At 37.1% G+C, this 20,812-nt stretch overlaps 1 protein-coding gene across 1 annotated transcript; it reads left to right on the top strand.

Annotated features, from left to right (window-relative positions):
* Nucleotides 1–805: 805 nt before the first annotated feature.
* Nucleotides 806–20,748, top strand: LOC106165773 (uncharacterized). The gene is made up of 9 exons (XM_087018416.1): nucleotides 806–1,534; nucleotides 1,682–1,792; nucleotides 2,145–2,258; nucleotides 5,714–5,887; nucleotides 6,347–6,568; nucleotides 6,892–7,010; nucleotides 17,501–17,643; nucleotides 18,395–18,498; nucleotides 18,745–20,748. The coding sequence occupies exons 1-9, from the start codon at nucleotides 826–828 to the stop codon at nucleotides 19,677–19,679; spliced, it is 2,631 nt and encodes an 876-aa protein (XP_086874542.1). The 5' UTR covers nucleotides 806–825; the 3' UTR covers nucleotides 19,680–20,748.
* Nucleotides 20,749–20,812: the final 64 nt, after the last annotated feature.

The following is a 20,812-nucleotide window of genomic DNA, read 5'->3' as shown; positions in this document are numbered from 1 at the left end:
TAAATTTGTACAATATTTTTTAAGTTTTATTTTTGTATCTGTGTTCATTTCGTAAATGCGTTACAAGCCTTAATCCATGTACCTCAGTCAACAAGATCTACTTAACTCCAAGTTCCATGTAAGGAGCATAGAATTCTCAAAATATTTGTCAAAGTACATATAGTGTTAACTGATTACTCAAAGGAACCTCTATGTGAGACCACAAAATTAATTAATATTAATATGGAAGATGTTCATATCCATATAATGTAATATAACTAAAGCATAGATTCCATTCACACGGGCGCCGTGCGATGAAATTGTCGGTACGATTATTTTAAAACGTAAAGAGCTACGGGTTACGCCGAGTATGTCTTCATTACGTGCCCTTAAATCCGTACGACCGTGTGATTTCGCACGGCCCCCGTCTACTTCCGCTTAGACGGCGTACGAAAAGGGTGTTACGGGCAGTATACGTGCACCGCACGGGCATCGAATTTCAAACGTAATCTAAGATTAAAATGGCTTTGTTTGGGCGTGATTAATGTATTCAGAATTTAAAATTGTGACTTCGATTTGAATCTGGCCTGCGACATATACCAATACGTGTACTCGTATGAAGAAAAGACGCTGGTAAACATTAGCATTGTTTACACCTACCACACCTTTATTCATAGTTTGAAAAGCCCATGTATTTTTAGATCCGTGACAAATAAGCGGATTTCCCTATGTTTTCGATGTAGGCCTTGTGCATTAATAGGCTGGAAATAAATACATGCGCGCACCTGCAAGACACCAATGTCTGGGTTGGCACACTGTACTTATTTTATTTGCATCAGGTGTCGAATGGTAAACAACATGGCGATCCATTTAGAACTCCCTACCTTTATCGGCCGAGAAAAAGAAATAAAATTTGTAACGGATTCTTGGACACAGCATCGGATATTTGGCATTTATGGCCCTCCCGGCATTGGTAAGGCGAGCTTAACGCGGGAGATTTTGAGACAGGTGTCTACAAAGAGGTATAATGGTGAACTATGTACTAAGTTCGTGTGTATGCAAAGTGTAAACAATGCAAAAGACTTATTTAAGTATGTTGCTCTCGAATTATCAGAAGACAGAGTGCCTTTGCTTGCCGACGAATCAACCCCTAAGCGCATGCTGCAGCGACAAATCATTACACATTTGAAAACAAGTTCGCCTTCTGTGTTGATCTTTGAAAAATGCGAGCACATTGCTGAGTCTGAGGCAACTACGAGAAGCGTCAGCCATTACCTGCAGAATGTGCTGCTCACGTTTGTGTTTGATGTTATAAAACAGTGCCCTGATGTAAGGGTCTTCATCGTTTCCCGCACCAAGTTTCAGTTTGAAAGACTGAATAGAGTATATTTTGAGCAGAGTTTAATGCCACTTTGTATTTCAGACGCAAAAGCGTTATTACTCGACACTTTTTCTCACTCACATGCAGAAAATGAAGGTCCATTTATAGATGAAAATACTTTGACTAAACTTGCAGAACAATGTGCAAGATTGCCTCTTGCTATAATCATCGTAGGTAAGTCGAATATATGAGCATTATCTAAAATGTAATATAAAGACACAATTAAGGACGTTGATCTTTAAACTTTAATATTATAATTATATATTTATTCTTATTGTTATTTTTTGTGAAATATACTGAAAATACCTCGAATTTTCCCAGGGAGCATACTACGCGACGGTAGTCTGAGCCCAAGTGAAATGTTGGAGCTCATGAAGGAAGAGCGGTTGAAAGCTCTTAGCGACGAGAGTTTCTCGGACTTTGAGAGAATAGGTAGGATTACTTTGGATAATGAAACGCTCAGGGACAAATTATTTTATGCATTTAAACCAAGGTAGATACTGGACGACAAAAAATGTGTTTAGGAAAATCTTGAAAGGCATATCTATTGAGGAAATTATTTCCCCCCTTTCAAGTTACGTTGTCTCTCTTTAAAAGTGATCAAATGTAATGTAGAAGAAATTTAATAAAGTATTCTTTTTATTTAATGATCACATCGAAAAAATCACACGTCAACATTTTATCTAAGTAAAAATAAGATAAAGACAATATATAAAATGGTTATATTTAGTTAGTACATCTGATATGTGTGTGTGTGTTTTTTTATTTTTTATTTTTTTCTAAGATAAAGTGATAAGAAATCACCTTGCACGACTGACGGAAGTTTTCAGACAGCACTTAGCGGCCATTGGTTATATCCCTGGTCATTTCAGCGAAGAGGCCGTTGCTGCAGTTTTGGGTATGGATAGATGCATCTTGAATGTATGATTCTGTATAATATACAGCCATCAGAGTACTAAGACGACTTGTGAAATCATTATTATATTTGATGAAAGTTTGTGACACTGATGAAGCAAAGACCTGGGAAGCTTGAATTACAGTTTTTTTTTTTTTTCTGTATGGTTTTATATCATCTGTGTCATTTCGAAAGAACATATATACCCGAATGAAACGGTGTGATCTGACCGATGTAAAACAGTGTAAGATAAATGGTATAAAAAAAGATATTACTGCCTCTGAAGAAAATCTCTGCTTATTATATTACATGATACATATGGATTGTATAAGTGTCTAGTTTCTTCGCTATTGACGTAAACCTAACCTTAACGGCTGTTTCACGATCAGGGTGAACAATTAAATGTGGTTAATGTTACAAGTGTCTGATAAATTAACAATTTATGATTGGAGATTGCTGATAGACTGATACCAAAGACACTGCTCATAGGAGCAAAATAAAAAAAGAATTATAATAATCGGACTACAATTTACAAAAAAATGACCTATTATGTGTCCAAAAAGTACCTATTTCTAGCTGTTACGATGGGTCATTTGCAACTTAGGTCATACATATGATGCACTAGCTCTTTATGTCAATGATTTATGGTGAATATGATATTGGTATATAATTCCCACAACATATGTCTTCTCTTCTAGCAGGTTCTTCCAAAGATATGTTCTGAGAAAAAAATTATTTTAACCATTTTGCTGAAACAGGCTTTTGTACACATTTTACTTATTTTTGTTAATGCAATGAAAAACATATTTGATAAGGCCAAATATTACTTTGAAATCACCTATGTGATAATAAGATGAATTTACCATGTTATGACTTAAACATAAGAAAGGAGTTGTGCATATGTAACCTTTATTATTAATGCTATGGTATTTATAATCATGAACCCCTTGGTGTCTCCTATTTTTTGTAGTGTCCGTACCCCCCTATCTATTTTATTTAGGAATCACAGCATATTCTGTCTGATTTTATTATTCTATAATGTCTACACTGACATTTATTTTGCAGGAAAAAAATTGCACATAACCCCTTATTATTAAAAGATATGCACAAATTTCGTGCCAAATGTAGTGTCCGTACCCCTATTGTAGTGTCCGTACCCCCAAGTTATACATTATCCATTGGATAACTGACTACTGTTCAATGATGCTAAAACTTCAAAATATGGCACAAAATATTGTTCTAAATTATATACAATGTATTCATGTCTAATGCTTAGATAAAAATATGGAAAATAAATATATATGATAAAATAATACTAATTAATTAAAGCCAAGCAAGAAAAATTCTGCAAAGAAATAATATCAATAAAGATGCTATTGTTTGCATTAAAATTAAAAACATTGATTTAATTATATTGCCAAATATACCCGATATTTATATTGAAAAACGCACAGCATACAACATCTTGAAGTCAGTAGTTTTCAAAAGCGGCAAATACAGGCAGAGGGCCAATCTGAGCAAACATCTTGAAGTGAAGTCCAAACAGTCACAGTTAAGGGATACACACTGGTGGAAAACAAAAAAACGGACTCCAAGAAAAGACAGGATACCAGAAAGTGTCCAAGAAAGGGTGAGAAACTTCTACTTGAGCGCTGAAATAAGCCGAGAGGTTCCAGACAAGAGAGCAGCGATGAAAGTTGGCTCGGAGTTGGTTCAAAGACATTATGTGACACTAACTTTGGAAGATGCTTTTGCAAACAACTACACCCAGGAGATAAGATAGGGCTGACATCATTCTGTAAGCTACGTCCAAAGCAAGTACAAAAAGTCTCTGAGACTAATCGGAGGACATGTCTTTGTCAGCCTTGTTGTAACGCTGCGCTCAAAGCAAAAGGTCTGAAGAAGTTTGCTGCAGAGTTCTGTAAAGACCAAACTGACCTTTATTTTCATTATATACTAATTTAATATTTTAGTTTTTTTCAGTTTCTTAACTGACCTCTTACATGGTAAATATTTGTTTTAGTTACTGTTGATATTGCCATGGCAATTTTGTGTTTACCGTGATTTTCTACTTAAATTCCGAAAAAAGTAAGTGTAAAATCATTCATATGTTATATTTCTGTATTAATAAGTTTTAAAGGAAATTACCTTGAAACACACACACACGTGTATATTTATTTATATATATTTGATTTTGTGTTAAGGTTCAAGATGTTGAGAATGATGAGACTCAAGTTACGTTCATAGTCATCCATCCATCCATCCAAGGTGGAAAACCCAAAACCTTTGCCAGTTGTCACTATGGGATGTCCTTTCCTGAGTCTTTGGATAGCCTTGTTCTTCTCGATCCATATCTGATGCCAGGCATTAGCACAAACAGCCATGATTTATTTAAATTGACCCTAAAGACATTACAAATGAAAGAATACATTTAACTGTTTATCTGGAGTGCGGTGATTCTCCAAAAACTTCCTTTTTTTGTTTTATTTTTATTTCTTTTCAATTGTTGGATCTTTATTTTAATATTTTTCATTTGATATTGACACAAATAGCAGGAAAAAATATATTATTTCAGTTATAAAAGCATCAGTTTCTTGCACGTGAAGTGTCCGTACCCCCTAATCATAGCCAAAGGGGTGTCATGTTAATTTGAACATAACACATAAACTAATTGTTGTTGTGCTCTACAATTTTGGGTTTTCATAGTTAAGATGTTATTCTTTTTGCTTGTTACAAAATAAAACACATGCATCAAGGATGATTTTTCACTCAAGGTGACCCCTATTTTGTACCCCTGATCGTGAAACAGCCGTTAAACCTAACTCTATCCCTCTCTTTTTTCTTTCTTTCTCTTTCGCTCTCACAGTAAACAATAAACTTTCATTTTATACAAGTAAAGACATGGTGCATGTTGAAGGTTAAAAGCCTTCTATTATATCGTGTATCGTATTGCACATGGTAAGAGTTGACGAAGCTTGCACTAGTGCTCCTGATTTGGTCTTAAAGTGCAATTTCAGATCAGAACTGGTCTGACGTGGTCTTTAGGATTATCAGAGTGATCTTAAAATGGACGGGATCTGTATTTAAGTTCAACAACGACCTAACTCCCAGTGAGAAAAGCCTATAATTAGTCCAACTTTCACTACAGTGGTAAAGCAATTATTCCCCCTCACACATTCAGCCAACCAGAGGGCCATTGTGTGAGTTGATAAAAGGTGGTCTCTTGTCAAGTAAGTGCTAATTGTCCAATTGCCAAAGGGTGATTTTCAAACATCATTTAAGACCAAATCTTTCGCGCTAGTGAATTAGTTAGTATTCACATCAAGACTAACACTGTTTCTAATACACGTCAATAAAAATTAAATGTGCGAACTTGTGTTCCCAATGTAAATGTCAGCTTGCATTTACTGTTGTACCATTGTTATTCGTAATTAATATGGAAAATATATATATCATAGACATCAAGCAAGAAACTGGTGGCGTTAAAGTCGTGAAAGAACTATCAAGAGTGTCAATTATACAAGAAGAATCAACAGGATTGTCCATAGTGCAGAGACAAAAGATGAGATACGACATCAACTCGTTGATACGAGAATATGTGGAAAAGCATGTGCGGATAAGGGAAATGCCAGGTAAGTTTTATCAAAGTATTAAAAGGTTTCTGAATACAAGTAGATGATGTCAATTTTATCTGCAGTTTAGGAAATTACTGAGCTTATGGTAATATCAAAGGAATAGAAGCAAAATTCACATTTAGAGGACTAAATCGTTTTGAGCATAAGGGTTCATTTCCAACGAAACTGTTGTTTTACGTAGATGGATCCAACTCCATGGGATCTCTCGCTAAATGCGACCAGATCAACAGATTAACACAACCCCCTTGCCTTTGCGAAGAATACAAGAAAGCTGGCGATTGTACGGGTATGTTGGAAACAAGGAGAGGCATGCTTATCTGTTAATCTGATATCATATAGCAAGAGTCTTGACGGAGCTGGATCGATCTACATAAAACAATACCTTCACTGGAAATAAGCCCTCATTACCACGAGAACTCTAGAGTCTCTAAAGTCAACATACTGTGTTCTTTTCAGAGGTAAGGCTACGTTATAGTAAGTTTTTCGCAGATATTCTTCAGTGTGTTAATGTCCAAATGCAGTCCAAGAACTCAAAGACTGCCACTGCCACAATGGACGTGGAATGGAAGAACTTGGAGAAGCTGCTCACACAGGCGATGCATTGTACTGAAGACAGCTACAAAAGTTTTATCAAAGTGGCTGTGCTTGCAGAATACCCTATCATCAACTTTTTCCAAAGTATGTTGTTTCATTTTAAATTCAGGCGTAGAAATGTGTCGAGTATACTACCACTGTAGTTAATTTGTTTGATTTTGTGTTTTGACTTTTTGGTAACATGTCACCTGTTGTAGATGAAAAAATTAATTTAAGTTGTGAAAACATCCATTTAAAATGGAGTCACGGTTGTGTTAGTTGTTTGTAAGACATTTAGTACGGCAAATCATAGCATGTAGATGTTATTAACAGTACAATCAGTTATAAATCTCAAGTATAACTTTTGTTTTAATATTTTTAGAAACAGCATTGTTATCACGATTATCAATTAGTTATTTATTATGCAGAGGATAGTATTGGCTTCTATGAAGACATGATGGAGCAGGCTAGAATGTTTGATGGTGCCGACCACAGACATCATGGACTTATGCTATCTGCATATGCACAGGCTGTTACAAATATTGAGGTATATAAAAATCATTGTAAGATATTTAATTTGCATGGCTTTCTAAATTTATATAGAAATATTTATAATATTTATTCAAATCTAAATTTCTAAAATTTAATAGACCACGTCCACGATACAGGTCCCCACTTCTTTTGCGTGTAACTCACGAAAAACGACTTCATGTCAACGCTATTTAACCACCAATTCAGGATTACAGGGAGCTTTTCCAACTCTGTGTAGTTAATTCTTCTGTAGTTGATTCTTCCCTGATAATTTTTATGTGTGTTTATTGTTACATTTTCCAAACTTAATTTTAACAAATCTACGTTAACATATTTTAGAAGCTCTTGATAAAAAGAAAAACAATAATTTAAATTGATACATATAGAGCTAATGAAACTCTTCTCTCATCTACGTTAATAATTTTCTAGTTTTTAAACATGTTGAAACTTTTATTAACAATAAAAACAAACAATGCCGATCCTTGTCACAATGCTAAACAACCCAGAAAGATGACTAATTACAGATATATATATATATATATATATATATATATATATATATATATATATATATATATATATACACAATGATAGAGGTAAACATAACATCACTTAGCACCAGACAAGATGTCGCATGTTAAAACTAAAATTCTTAACTATAATTTTAACAAATCTACGTTAACAAATTTTTAGTTTTTAAACATGTTGAAACTTTTATTAACAATAAAAACAATACCAAATAAAGAGAATTAACGTAAAAAATATATTTAAGATTACAAATGACAACTTGAGAACAATGACTAATTTTTGAAGCAGTCCATTAAAACCATCTGTATATTAAAGATGCAAAGGTATCATTAAACTCCGATTAATTTTACTGCGGCTGAACAACAAAACTGACAGAGTCCTCAAAAAAGTTGTAACAAGTTATAACGAACCACTGATCATTTGGCGAGAATAATCTTTAGGAGGTTTATCATGCACATAACTGTTCATAAAAACAGATCTTGTTTTCCAACGTCCAAGTTTCATTACAGTATCTGGTGTGCAATGTTGAACTGCATGAGTTGCACCAGTAGGTCTGAAGGACTTTGCCGAAAACCCTTGATTTTCTCGTCCTGCCAGTTTAATGGCTTTGTTTAAAACACAGCAATTTGAGTTGCTGTTAATGCTTTGCTTGGATTATTTAGGTTAATGAACAGAGCCTTGCCTCCTGGTTTTCTAAGACATTCAGTCCTATTAATATAACATCTCAACACTGTCACAGGGTTTAACTTTGCACACTTTTTCATCAACATCAATGGTTATCTCAAATCCTGACCGATCGCTGTCATTTTTTATTCCCATGAATAAAACCTTAAAACAATCATCATTTTCTGATAACCACAATTGATCTAAATTAAATGTTTTATTATCCACTTTACGCAGCACAGGATCAAATGTTTTAGCTGTGGGTGCGATATCTGATGGTCGACACATACATAATATGGATAGCAGAACAATGCATTTAAGCTGAAGTAGTTCCAGGCTTAATGTTTCATTGTCACTCCAACTTCTAAACATACCCGTGAATGCTGAAATTGGCATTACTCTAGATCTACATCTGGCTGCTTTTGTCTGAGATTTTAGGCATGATTTCTGGCATAGTTATTAAGTTATCTATATTATATTCTTCATATAAATGGAAGAGAGCGGCATGAACAATAGCCAGCTGTGACTTTGGTCTTTCCGAGGAATCAGCAACAGAACAGAAGAAATCCACTATGGTGTTAAAATGTATAGAAGGGAAATCATCCTCTTTCATAACACAAAACTTTTTTAATTTGTTTATAGCTCTTTTGTATGTCATTAAAGTGGATTCTGTCCATGCGAACCTTAATTGTGTTGCTGCACGATCTGACCACCCTTTATTCACAAGTTTTCGCCGCCATATATCCTCCAGGCATATATGTTCCATTTCCTGTTTTTCACTGGTTCTGGATATATGAGTGGCTTCACATTCTTGTACAAGGCTTTTTGTTTTCGTAGTTTGAAAGGTGGCGACACTGAGAGATTCTGTAGAACCTGAAACCATGGTTGGGATGGCCACCATGGAGCTACTACTGTTGCCCAAGCTTTTTGTTTTACAATTACTTGCAGCACTTGGTTTAGTAGGAATAATGGTGCACTTACCCAATTGTTGTGGTTGACACAGTCTTGTTGAGCTAGGGCATCTATATCCCACTTGTGAGTGGGTCTGCGTACAAACTGTTGTAATTTTGTGTCAGCGCATTTAACATACTGGTGAACCGATCGCAAGAGTGCGGTCCCCATCTCTGGTCGAGGCAATGAAACATCCTTGGGTTTAATTGCCATTCGTAGGGACCCTCGTAACGACTGAGTCTGTCGGCTCCCTGATTTTGTATTCCAGGAAGATGTTTTGCCGATATGTGCATTTTGCTGTGGAATGCTAGGGACCATATTGAGGCTGCCAGTTCTGTTAAAAGTTTCGCTGGCCTTCCTAAATGATTTAAATAGGCTACTGTACTGATATTGTCTGACAGAATTTGCAAATGTTTGGTCTGAACTTGTGAACGGAATGAGTGAAGGCCCATTAATACTGCCATTAGTTCGCGGGCGTTGGAGTGCATGGGCTGTCCCACTGTCCTTGGGCTTCTTGACCATTTAGTATTGCTCCCCATCCTATGTGGCTGGCATGGGTTACCATTTGAAGATCCACTGGTTTGCACAAAATATTTAACTGTTCCCTCATCTAACGTTAGTACATCATCCCAGCCTTCCCGTGTGCCAAGTAGACGATAAGTATTTCTTAGCAATAGTTTACCAGGTAAGATTGCTTTAGTCATAGCAACACAGGTACCTGCAATCTTTGCAATTCTACGTGCAGTTAGATGACGTGTCTCTACTGCATACTTTATAAGTCGATGTAGATTTCTTATACAGGTACAGGGAACTTTTATAATAGGAACCCCCTCTTTCGTCTTTGTAATTATTCGATATCCTATATATTCCACTGAATAACAGGGCTGTAATAAACACTTGTCCCAATTAATTTTCCAACTGAAGTTTTGTAATACTTGAGTCACAATGTTTTTGTGTTCCTGAATGACATCTAATTGTCCGCAAATAAGAAAATGATCAACATATAATGATAGGCGGATGTTTAAATGTCTCAAGTATGTAATGACATGTCTAATTATCTTGTTGAAGTAAAACGGACTGTACACACACTGGACAATAGAAGTGTCACCCCTACTGAAACAATACTATGGGGGAGATAAATGAATGTGGAATGATATGCTACTGGTATCATTTTATTAACATCAAATTTCACAAAAAAATCACAAAATGAGAACAAAATATACATTCTACCAAAATATGCAGCTTCAAGTCCAAAATTAGTACTTAGTGGCATAACCACGTGACCTAATAATAGGTGCCAGTCTACGAGGCAAGGATTCATATAATTGTCTGATGCGTTCAGGGCTTATGCTGACCCAAGCATGAAACACTGAATATAACAGAGTTTCTCTGCTGGTTAGACGGGCATTTGTCAAAAGTTTTGACATATCATTCCACACATTTTCTATTATGTTTGCATCCGGACTCTGGGCAGGCCACATCACCCTGCGAATGTCCTGTTGGTCAAACCAATCATCAATTGCTCTGGGTCTGTGACAAGGAGCATTGTCATCCTGGTGAACAAATGGATAATTCCTGTCACCAAACATGTTAGTAATAGATGGTAGCAAGCCTGGGGCCGGTTTCACAAAGCAGTAGTTAGTTAGAACAACTAACTACTGAACTACCTCGCTAACGAGCAAACTTAGCGATTTTCGAGGGGTGTTTCACGAAGCAGTAGTTAAAGGGTTTGCTTCATGCCGTCAGAATGGCCTGAACGGAACATATTCTTCAGAAAACATGCCCAACTAACGATATCTTTATCCAAATACACAAATTAAAAGCTCATTTTGTAAATTTTTGGCTTTAAAAAACGTCCTATTTGCTCGGCCTGGGAGTTAATGAGCTACGTGGTCACGTGGTCCAATGACGACAATCGAGCCACTGGAGAACAGAGCGTGCTTAGCTGTCAAACTGAGCTGCATTGTCTACCTGTAAGATGACTTCTCTGGCTTCTGATAAAAGTTTATACTCATTCAAATCTCTTACCCGAGGGGTCTAAATCCTCGTGAAGCTGTGTAAAACCATTTCCCGTCTAGTCATTTCTTTAACAAGCATTTCATTATGGTTATCCCAAGTTGTATAAAACACTGCATTTGAATGAGTTAAGGGAAATGTTGATTATTGCATATGAGGTCCATGTTATTTGTGAAATTCATTTTATTTTATCCGTCTTGCATGCTTTTCTTAAACTGAGGTAAACGATGCCCGTTACCTTTACAAGTCCCATCTTAATCATCCATCTAACTGGAACTTCCTTTACCTCTTAATTAGAGGGTTAAATGGCATTCAATTTGTCTTGCTTGTATCGAACGCACACTCTATCTAAGCTTTACTCCAGTTATCTCAGGTAAAATTCTACCTGTGCGTCAGTTACAAAGCGCAGCTCCCGTAGACCTGGGGGTACTAGATAAAATCTGAACACCAGGTTTATCGAGGAGCTAGAGAAAGAAAGGAAGAATTTTTCCTGCACAACTTCATAGGAATTTTAACACGGACTTGATCCAGCTTAGACCTCCAAACTAACAGGGTGACATGGGCAATTTTCACAAACAAATCATAAAACTATATTTCAGTTAACCGCCTTTAAAATAAATATACCGTTCTGGGTAAATTAAAATAGTTATTAAATCGCAAGAATATTTTTGACTTAAATGATGATTTTATTATTAATGGAAATTAAGCTACTATATGAGGTACATTTGCTGTGATTACGCTGTCCTTCATGTTTTGCGTAAGTCTACATTTTGCTGTATGTGCTTGTAATCTTTTTAAATATGTGCGTACAATTTTTGCAGGTCTGGTTACCCCCCTGTTATGTGATGAGATTATTAATTTGGCAATTAGTTCCTTAGCTTATTTGAATAGAATTGCAGTGTAAAATTTTCAACAAGATGTTGGCGAAATAGCCCATTACTCTTTGTAGGTATTTCCCCCGTCAAAGTTTGTCTAAAATTATCTTTCAATCTTTACTCTTTCAAAGACAGTATAAAGTTACCTGACATATTTTCGTGTAAACTTAATGACAAGCCAAGTGTCTCCAGTTCATTCCGTACTCAATTTTACCCAAGCAAATTTTTTTCTTGAGTAGATCTTTATAGCACGGTGTTATAAGCTTACAAATTTGCAAAAAAAAAAAAATTGCGTACTGACGCAGAATTTGCGTTTCAAGTTATAAAATAATCAATCTTTTAAATTATTTAATATTTCAGATGAAATAATCTTCAGAAACAAATCCTCAAAGCATAAACGAATTAGGATAACGAACCATTTTATTATAGCAGTTCCCATTTTTTCTTTAATATAACGCTCTTTTTCCTGTTTTTCCTCAACACGTTTTCTTCCACGGAAGCTTCAAGATACCCTGAGAGCAATTTCTTTTATTAATGTTCGCGACCGTGTTTGAACTTAATTGTTTAAGTATTGATATTTAACGTCATTTACAAATACCAATAAAATCACCCCTTGAAATAAATGAGATATTTTGAAAAATATGAAAGCCCACCAAGACGAGTTTCATACCTGTTATTACCTGGCTTGGGAATTGCAGCGGTGCATAATTAACAGGTTTGTTGTAAACGAGCTTTTGGTCAACTACAATGCATTTAAAATGCATCAGCAATCAGTAAGTTTGCCAACTGATGACAATTAATCTGAAAGACTACCAGCTCTTGATATGATCTAAACCACCTGAGGTGACCATGATCTAGAGCATCGCAACTATTGTCACCGAAGTTAGTAAGTAAGTCACGGAAGACCGTCACAGACAAAGAAAGATTGTCAACGAGAGCTGCAATATTGGTGAATCCCACGGCAACACACCGAGGCATAACGAAAATTCCTCAACTCCGTTCAACACAACTTTCCTTAACTTCTCCGTCTGTATGCAGCTCAGTTGAGTCTCATAGACCTTTATCGTGATTGTCGTCACAGTACCACGTGACCCAGATCTGTTGCTTCATTTTTGCATATTGAGGTGAGGTTTACTAAAACGCTTTTTTTTCAACTAATAGATTGTTTTTATAATTTTTAAATGGCGGGGATCGATTAAAACATACCTCTAGTGTATAGATTGAGTGCTGTATCTTCAAAATTCGAGAAATGGATTTTTACATGAACATTGTCCTTTAACTCATCGCTAAGTTCAGTCGTAAAGTTCGGTCGTTAGTTCTCTCGTTACTCACCGTAGTCTCGAAACCGTCTACCGGAAGTGGAACTCTTGCGTAAAAGTGTCACGAAAGCACTAACTCTCCAATTTTTGGTGGCTGGAAATGCATAAGAACGTCTGCTTTGAGGTCGTCGTAAAGCATCTCCACCACCTTTTTGCCGCTCTTTTTGTCACAGCTAGGCGCAACCTCTCGTAAATTGCATCATCGTGTGTATATTCTAATAGATTCTGCCTTTCATGAAAACATCGTACATTTGTAGTCTACGTTGCCGTCTGGCGGTACGGTTAGCAAGAAAGGTAGCCGCCATATTGGATACAAAGACAAACGACAGACAACGGTAACTAAGCAACCTTTTTATTTCACTCATTACGCATGCGTACGATGAAACTCTAGAGTTAGCGACTGGTCTGACCAGTCGTTAAATATCCAAGGCAACAACGAGACAATAACGAGCGAGAGAACTAGCGACTGCTTCGTGAAACAGCACTCTAACTAGCGAGAGGCTAACTACCGATCGCTAACTAACTACTGCTTTGTGAAACCGGCCCCTGACTCCAAAACATCGATATATTTCTAGTGATTCATGTTTCCATCAACTACTATCAATTCGCCAACGCGATGCTGATGCAGCCCCACACCATGATGAATATGCTGCTCCGGGTTCGAAAATTCAGTGCTTTTGGTTCAAATGCTTTACCAGCAGTTCGCCAGCATCGTAACCGTCTGTCATCAGAGGTCAGACCAAAGCGACACTCATCAGAAAAAATATATATAGGACCAATTGTCATGGACTGTTCAGTTCCAGATCCTGTTGACCCTAGTTCACTCTACGTTGCCCGTTTTGTAACGATATAAGAGGTTTCGGTCTTGCTACCCTGCTGTACACACTATGAGCATGTAACCGACGCCTAGCAATTTTCACAGACACATTCTTATGTGTGAAATTGTTCCACTATGTTGTCAACTGACAAGCAGTGTCGAACTTTGACAACCTGGACATCAAAATCAGTCGTCGGTCTTCACGGCCAGTAGTTTTTCTTGGACGACCCATAAGAGGCAATTTGTCTCTTGATCCAGTGTTTCTATACCGAGACCAGGGACCGGTTTCACAAAGCAGTAGTTAGTTAGAACAACTAACTACTGAACTACCTCGCTAACGAGCAAACTTAGCGATTTTCGAGGGGTGTTTCACGAAGCAGTCGTTAACTCATCGCTAAGTTCAGTCGTAAAGTTCGGTCGTTAGTTCTCTCGTTACTCACCGTAGTCTCGAAACCGTCTGCCGGAAGTGGAACTCTTGCGTAAAAGTGTCACGAAAGCACTAACTCTCCAATTTTTGGTGGCTGGAAATGCATAAGAACGTCTGCTTTGAGGTCGTCGTAAAGGATCTCCACCACCTTTTTGCCGCTCTTTTTGTCACAGCTAGGCGCAACCTCTCGTAAATTGCATCATCGTGTGTATATTCTAATAGATTCTGCCTTTCATGAAAACGTCGTAGTCTACGTTGCCATCTGGCGGTACGGATAGCAAGAAAAGTAGCCGCCATATTGGATACAAAGACAAACGACAGACAACGGTAACTAAGCAATCTTTTTATTTCACTCATTACGCATGCGTACGATGAAACTCTAGAGTTAGCGACTGGTCTGATCAGTCGTTAAATATCCAAGGCAACAACGAGACAATAACGAGCGAGAGAACTAGCGACTGCTTCGTGAAACGGCACTCCAACTAGCGATAGGCTAACTACCGATCGCTAACTAACTACTGCTTTGTGAAACCGGCCCCAGACCCTCTGCACGGTTCTGACTGAACAATTCAATTGTATCGATATTCTGACATTGCTTATATTCCGCCTCTTCAGGTTAATAACTTGCACCTATAACCGTTAGATAATTTCTTGTATCTAGCCATATTGGAGGAAAACAGGAATAACATTTGCTGTACATGTACAAGATCAACAATACAATTCCATGGACCAGGTATTATAACTACCCAAGATCTGCCTACTTTTATTACTCTGAGTTAGGGGGTGACACTTCTATTGTCCAGTGTGTGTAGTTCCAGCCAAAAGGCAGCACTTTCCACACATAATATTTTTGGTTTAAAAAGAATCCAAAAAAAAACTTTCTAAAATCTTTATGGATTGGTACATGAAAAAAAAAACATCTTTAATATCCAGAGTTACCAACTCATCATTAGCCTGTATAATCTTCTTGACACTGATTATTAATCCTCGTTGACAAACTTTGGAGGGTTGCACGACTTATTGAGTTTGCGCAAGTCTGTTATAAGTCTATAATTTCCTTTCTTTTTTTTGGTATACAGTATATAATAGATACGCAGTGTGGTTTTTCATTACATAGAGATACATACCCCGACTTAAATAGTGAATTGATTACTGTAGTTAAAAAGACATGTGCTTGTTCAGTTATTGGCCTATTTGGCAACTCATATTGCTCTGGGGTACCTTGAAATTTTACCTTAACGCATTCAAGTATGACAGACAGTATAAAGTCAGATGCACCAGTCTTTATCCAATAATCAATATTCTTGGAAAGTGAAGTCATTTTAGTCACCTGGGGCTACTGTCCATGATCCAGTTCAGACTGATCATTTGCTTGATTGACAGGTTTTACAAATCTGTTATAGTAATTGTCCCTGCCTCTGCCACCACGGTAAGGGTAGCCTCTGCCAATACCACGCTGTTTGTCTCTGGAGTCGGTAGCTTTATTTATTTCAGCTGCCGTTTTGAGTCTGTCACATACCTCGGGTGTGAAGGTAGACGTATTTTTTCCTATATTTCGAAACCACTTTGCAATGCCATCAGGGCATTGGCTTTGCACCAGCAGAGTGGCATTCTTCCTGCAGATATTTCATGTGAGCGCACTGAATCATTAAAATATTCCCCAATTCTTCTTCTGTTGTTCAAAGTGAGGCTCTTTGTTTCATCTGGTGAGTTCAGGGATGCTAGGAGTTTCATAGTCGTTTCCACATATAACGAGCGCTTTTAGCTACGATGTTATTAGCTGTGAGTTCTTTAGGCTACCCCCTGTCGGGTTTTATTTAATTTTAGTTCATTTTGAAGACGTACCTTCTGTACCTTCTTTCCCTGTAGCTCCTCACCGAGAGCACCGTTGGATATAGCCTACTGGTGGGCCTCGGTTCTTCCAGTGATGCAAACCCACGTGGTTGCTCAATGCCCGCAGTTGCGGAGGCCTCTGAGGCTTCTAAACGTTTCAACCTTACTTTTGTTCGTACCAGAACATTGTGTATATTTGCTGTTTCACTATCTAGGTTATAGAATCACAAGCCATCTCATACAAAATTTACCGTTTTCTCCCCTTTTTTCGCTGCGCCGAACGCGCTGACCTTTCTGGGATCGCTTAGCACCAGACAAGATGTCGCTTACTGCATGTTAAACTCAAATTCTTAACTATAATGAATATGAAGCAAAACACGGGTAGCCTATATTATAAAAGGAGAGCGTGCAAACAAGAGGGGATTTCATCTTGTTGATTATAAACTGTCGATTCAGTGTGCTTTCTTAACTCTGTGAAGTTAAGTGTACTCTTTCCTGATCATTTTTGTATGTGTTTTTAAATTAAATTGTTACATTTTCAAAAATGTATGAATATAAAGCAAAATACGATGCATATCCTAAGCGGAAGGCGTGCTCACGAGATCGACTCCTGTGCTGTTACACAGTTTCGTGGACGGGCATATATATATATATATATATATATATATATAGGGCCTATATATATATATATATATATAATAGGGCCTACCTCGATGTGTGTTTCAGCTCACCATGAGTGGGAAGTAATAATGAGGTATTTTGTATTCGTCTCTATCTTAGATGTCGTACGTTTTGTGTTCTGGTAGGATTAAATTTGCTACTTATTTTCTGTCATTCAGTTACTTCTCCTATTAATTTCGGTGTTTCATCTATTTATTTTTATCTCATTATTTGTCACCAGGATATTGCTTTGCGTATACACTCGTGCCCATACCGTATGTCAGACATAAAGCCTTTGCATTTAATTTCAATAACATGTATATTCCATCATTATTTCAGTTATGCTGAACGGTTGTATTTACGACGAATAAGGTCATAAATAGTAAATATTGTAGTTCTGGCTTTGTAATATTTCAGGGAGATATACAAAAAGGCATAGATTATTATGAGAAGGCGAGGGTAATTCTTTCCGTCAAGGGAACTCCTATAGACATGGCCTCTCTGTATCAGCACCTGGGTTGGAATTACTACAAGACTGGTGACCTGAATAAGTCACAATGGTAGGTTAAGGATGAGCTTTAGCTTTTGCGCCAACCCACTCTGTGATGGAATTAATTTTTGTTGAATCTATCAGTGTTCTAATAAGGTGATTACATTTAAGACTCGATCGTTTCTTCCAAGATAAAACAATTTTTTTACATTTGACACATCACTTTCTGGTATTCCTATAGGGTCTTGTTGGTCGTTCCATTGGAAATTGGCCCAAAAAACCTCTGGGGTCCTATAGAGCATGTCTTCTGAATAGGAAGTCTATAGGACGCGCAATATCATTTCTTTAGGGTCCCATAGTGTCCTATAGGACTCATGTAGGATATTGGCTTTTAGTTATATAAGTAATGTAACCTTTAAGCTGCATATAAAGTCGATATTTTGCCACAGAAGCCAACCAAATGCCAGCTTATAATTTCAAACAGTATCACTAGGAGAATTACCAGAATACATTGTCTAATATTACCCGTAAAGTGATATTTGAGCGGATTTTTCTGCTAGCTTTCTCTGCTGTATTTAAAAGGGGCAGAAAAAAGGTTAGATAAGTAGGATTACTTCTGACCAAATTTTTAAAGAAGGGAGCAAACTAAAGCTCTATTATGGCTGATTGGGTGATTTAATCAGTTTATTCCTTGGCATATCGAATTCATTTGAGTTGTATAAGAAACTACAGGTGGTAGAATTGGTTTATATGTGTTACTGGGAATCCACGCTCCAACGGTTCATATGTACCTTTAAATATAGATGATGTTGTATTTACAGGTACCTTCAGAAAGCATTCAAATTGGAAACGGATGGTGGAATGCACACAAACCTTGTTATGTGTCAAACCCTTTCGACCTTGGGCCTCGTTTTTACAGGGATAGGTGAGTAAAATCATCACATCACACATTCAGAATTTTAGCGCTTTTGAACTAGAGCATAAAATTGGAAATGAACACAGTTGTATGATAAAGGCTACCAGTATGTGTGGTACATGTATTAGTATACGTATATGAAATTCAGCTGTTTTTTTTTGTTTTTTTTTTGTTTTTTTTTGTTTTTTTTTTGTTGTATTTTATAAGCTAAAAAAATGAATGACATCACAATGCCCTAATTCATGATAATTTCAGGAAAGCTTAAAGAGGCCATACGCTATTTTATGCACTCCTTAGAGTTACGCATATCCAACTTTGGAGAACATCCTTCCATCGGTGGTATGTACAACAACATGGGAATGGCATATCTTGAGCAGGGAGATGATGACCGAGCACTAAAGAATTTTGAACTTGGTCTGAGATACAAACAAAAATTTATGAAACAACCCAATTTAGCCGTGGTTCTCTCTTTGAGTAACACAGCGATGTTTTACGTCAGAAAGGGGGATACTGAGAGAGCTTTGCCTATGCTTCAAGAGGCATTAGCTATGTGCCAGAAAATTGGAAAGACGACAGAAATAGCTCTCATTTATGATGATTTTGGACTTGTTTGTATGAAGAAAAAGGAGTTTCCTGAAGCTGAGGATTATTTTCAGAAAGCTGTTGACACCCGAAGGGAACATACCCCTAATCATTTCACATTGGCTGAGCACCTGCTGCATTTAGGACAGGCACAGGCTGAGCAAATATACGAGGCAGTGGCTCAACAAGTTGACCCTGAAAACGTGGCACCAAATAGACAGACAGCGATTACTGAAAATAGAAGCAATGAATGTGAACAAGTGTTTGAACACCATGCTGGTATTTTGCCCAAAAATGAACAGAACACCATGCCCAAGGCGACAGTTAGACCACACCAAGGGGTTCTTTGCTGTGATCAGTATCGCAATTTATATGAACAAAGTCGGTCCAACTTTCAAGAAGCTGCCAAATTAACTCCTCAGGTTCATGAGCAATTCCCAAGGTCTAAAACGCCGTTCACAGTTTATATGGAACTGGCAAAGCTTTACAAGATGGCTGGTGAGGTCAAAGCATCGACGAAAAACGAAATGTTGGCAAAGATGGAAGTGACGCGTTTGAATAGACTTGGTGTACAAGTTGATGAAGATTTTTCGATGGAGGAAGCATGACATTTGCTCCAAGAATAAAGACAATTGGCAGTTTAGGGATGGGTGTCTGTAGGATTCAAATCTGTTATATCGTATATACCACTACCGTGTATTTGATAGTGACAAAAATGTTTTTTTTTTTCGAAAACAAAAAAATATGTTCAGGTTAGTATTAAACGGTTTTGTTCTTTGAAAAACTGTTCAGCGGTGCTAGTACAAAAAAAGTACAGAATGAAACTGGGGTCCCATTACAAACAGCTTCTGATTGGCATTTTAATTGAGTGGATTGAACAAAATGACCGGCTGAACATACAACATAGCCTGCTGTTGTGTTATGCTCCTAGAACAACTCGGGGCTTAGGCTGCGGGGTACTGAGATTTTGAAAAAAAATCTGAAGAGTTCTTTTAAAAATATAAGACTTCTTCAATCTCTCGGTCATTAAGCGTCTTAGAAAGATCCAAGGGCAATCTAAATAACATTATACCATGTATATTGTGGACCTAAAACAGGTACCCCCTCTCCAATTATAATTGCTTCGCCACCAGCCCTGAGACACATCTAACGCAATCTGCTTCTTTCCTCCTATTGTGATACGACAACTGTGACAGGATGACACAAAATATCCGCTTTGATATCCACCGAAATCCGAACTATTATTCCTGGCATACATCTCCTTTCAAAATGTCTTGTATTATCCAATATTTATAATTGTATGAGATGATTGTTTATTTTTTCTCTTTCTTTATCTTATCTGACTGGCAGTCCAAGACTAAAATAAGTTTTGTCTTGTGTGGCGTACATGTACTTGTGCAATCATGTCACTAGAACAGCTGCATCAAACAAATATCAAACAAAAAATGACTGTATTGTAATGCGCTGCACGATACCATGGGACTATTCCAAATGAAAAAAAGTTTTACTACATATGATATAATGAAATTAGTTAGTAGTTCAAGTCGTCTTTTGGCTGTCTCTGAAGAGTAATATTAATAATATTAGAAATGTTATCATTAAAATACGTTGGCCTTTGTGGCAAAACAGCTTTTTGCTTGTACATGTATTAAAGCTAGTAAGCGCTGTGTTCCCAATACAATTAATAGATATGAATAGTGATAAACGAAACTTTGTTTCTTCGTGACTTTGATTCAATTGT

Source organism: Lingula anatina, chromosome 7 (genome assembly GCF_051362555.1).
Source record: "Lingula anatina isolate TDL-2025a chromosome 7, LinAna3.0, whole genome shotgun sequence".
Classification (NCBI taxonomy): Eukaryota; Metazoa; Brachiopoda; class Lingulata; order Lingulida; family Lingulidae; genus Lingula; species Lingula anatina.
The sequence above is the reverse complement of the archived record's forward strand: the minus strand, read 5'-3'. Positions and strand labels throughout refer to the sequence as shown.

Bases quoted from the DNA above. Each gene is read 5' to 3' on its own strand.
- LOC106165773 (XM_087018416.1), top strand. From the start codon at position 826: ATGGTAAACAACATGGCGATCCATTTAGAACTCCCTACCTTTATCGGC. The intron at 1,535-1,681 runs GTAAGTCGAATA...GAATTTTCCCAG, and splicing joins TCTTGCTATAATCATCGTAG to GGAGCATACTACGCGACGGT. The intron at 5,888-6,346 runs GTAAGTTTTATC...TGTTCTTTTCAG, and splicing joins GCGGATAAGGGAAATGCCAG to AGGTAAGGCTACGTTATAGT.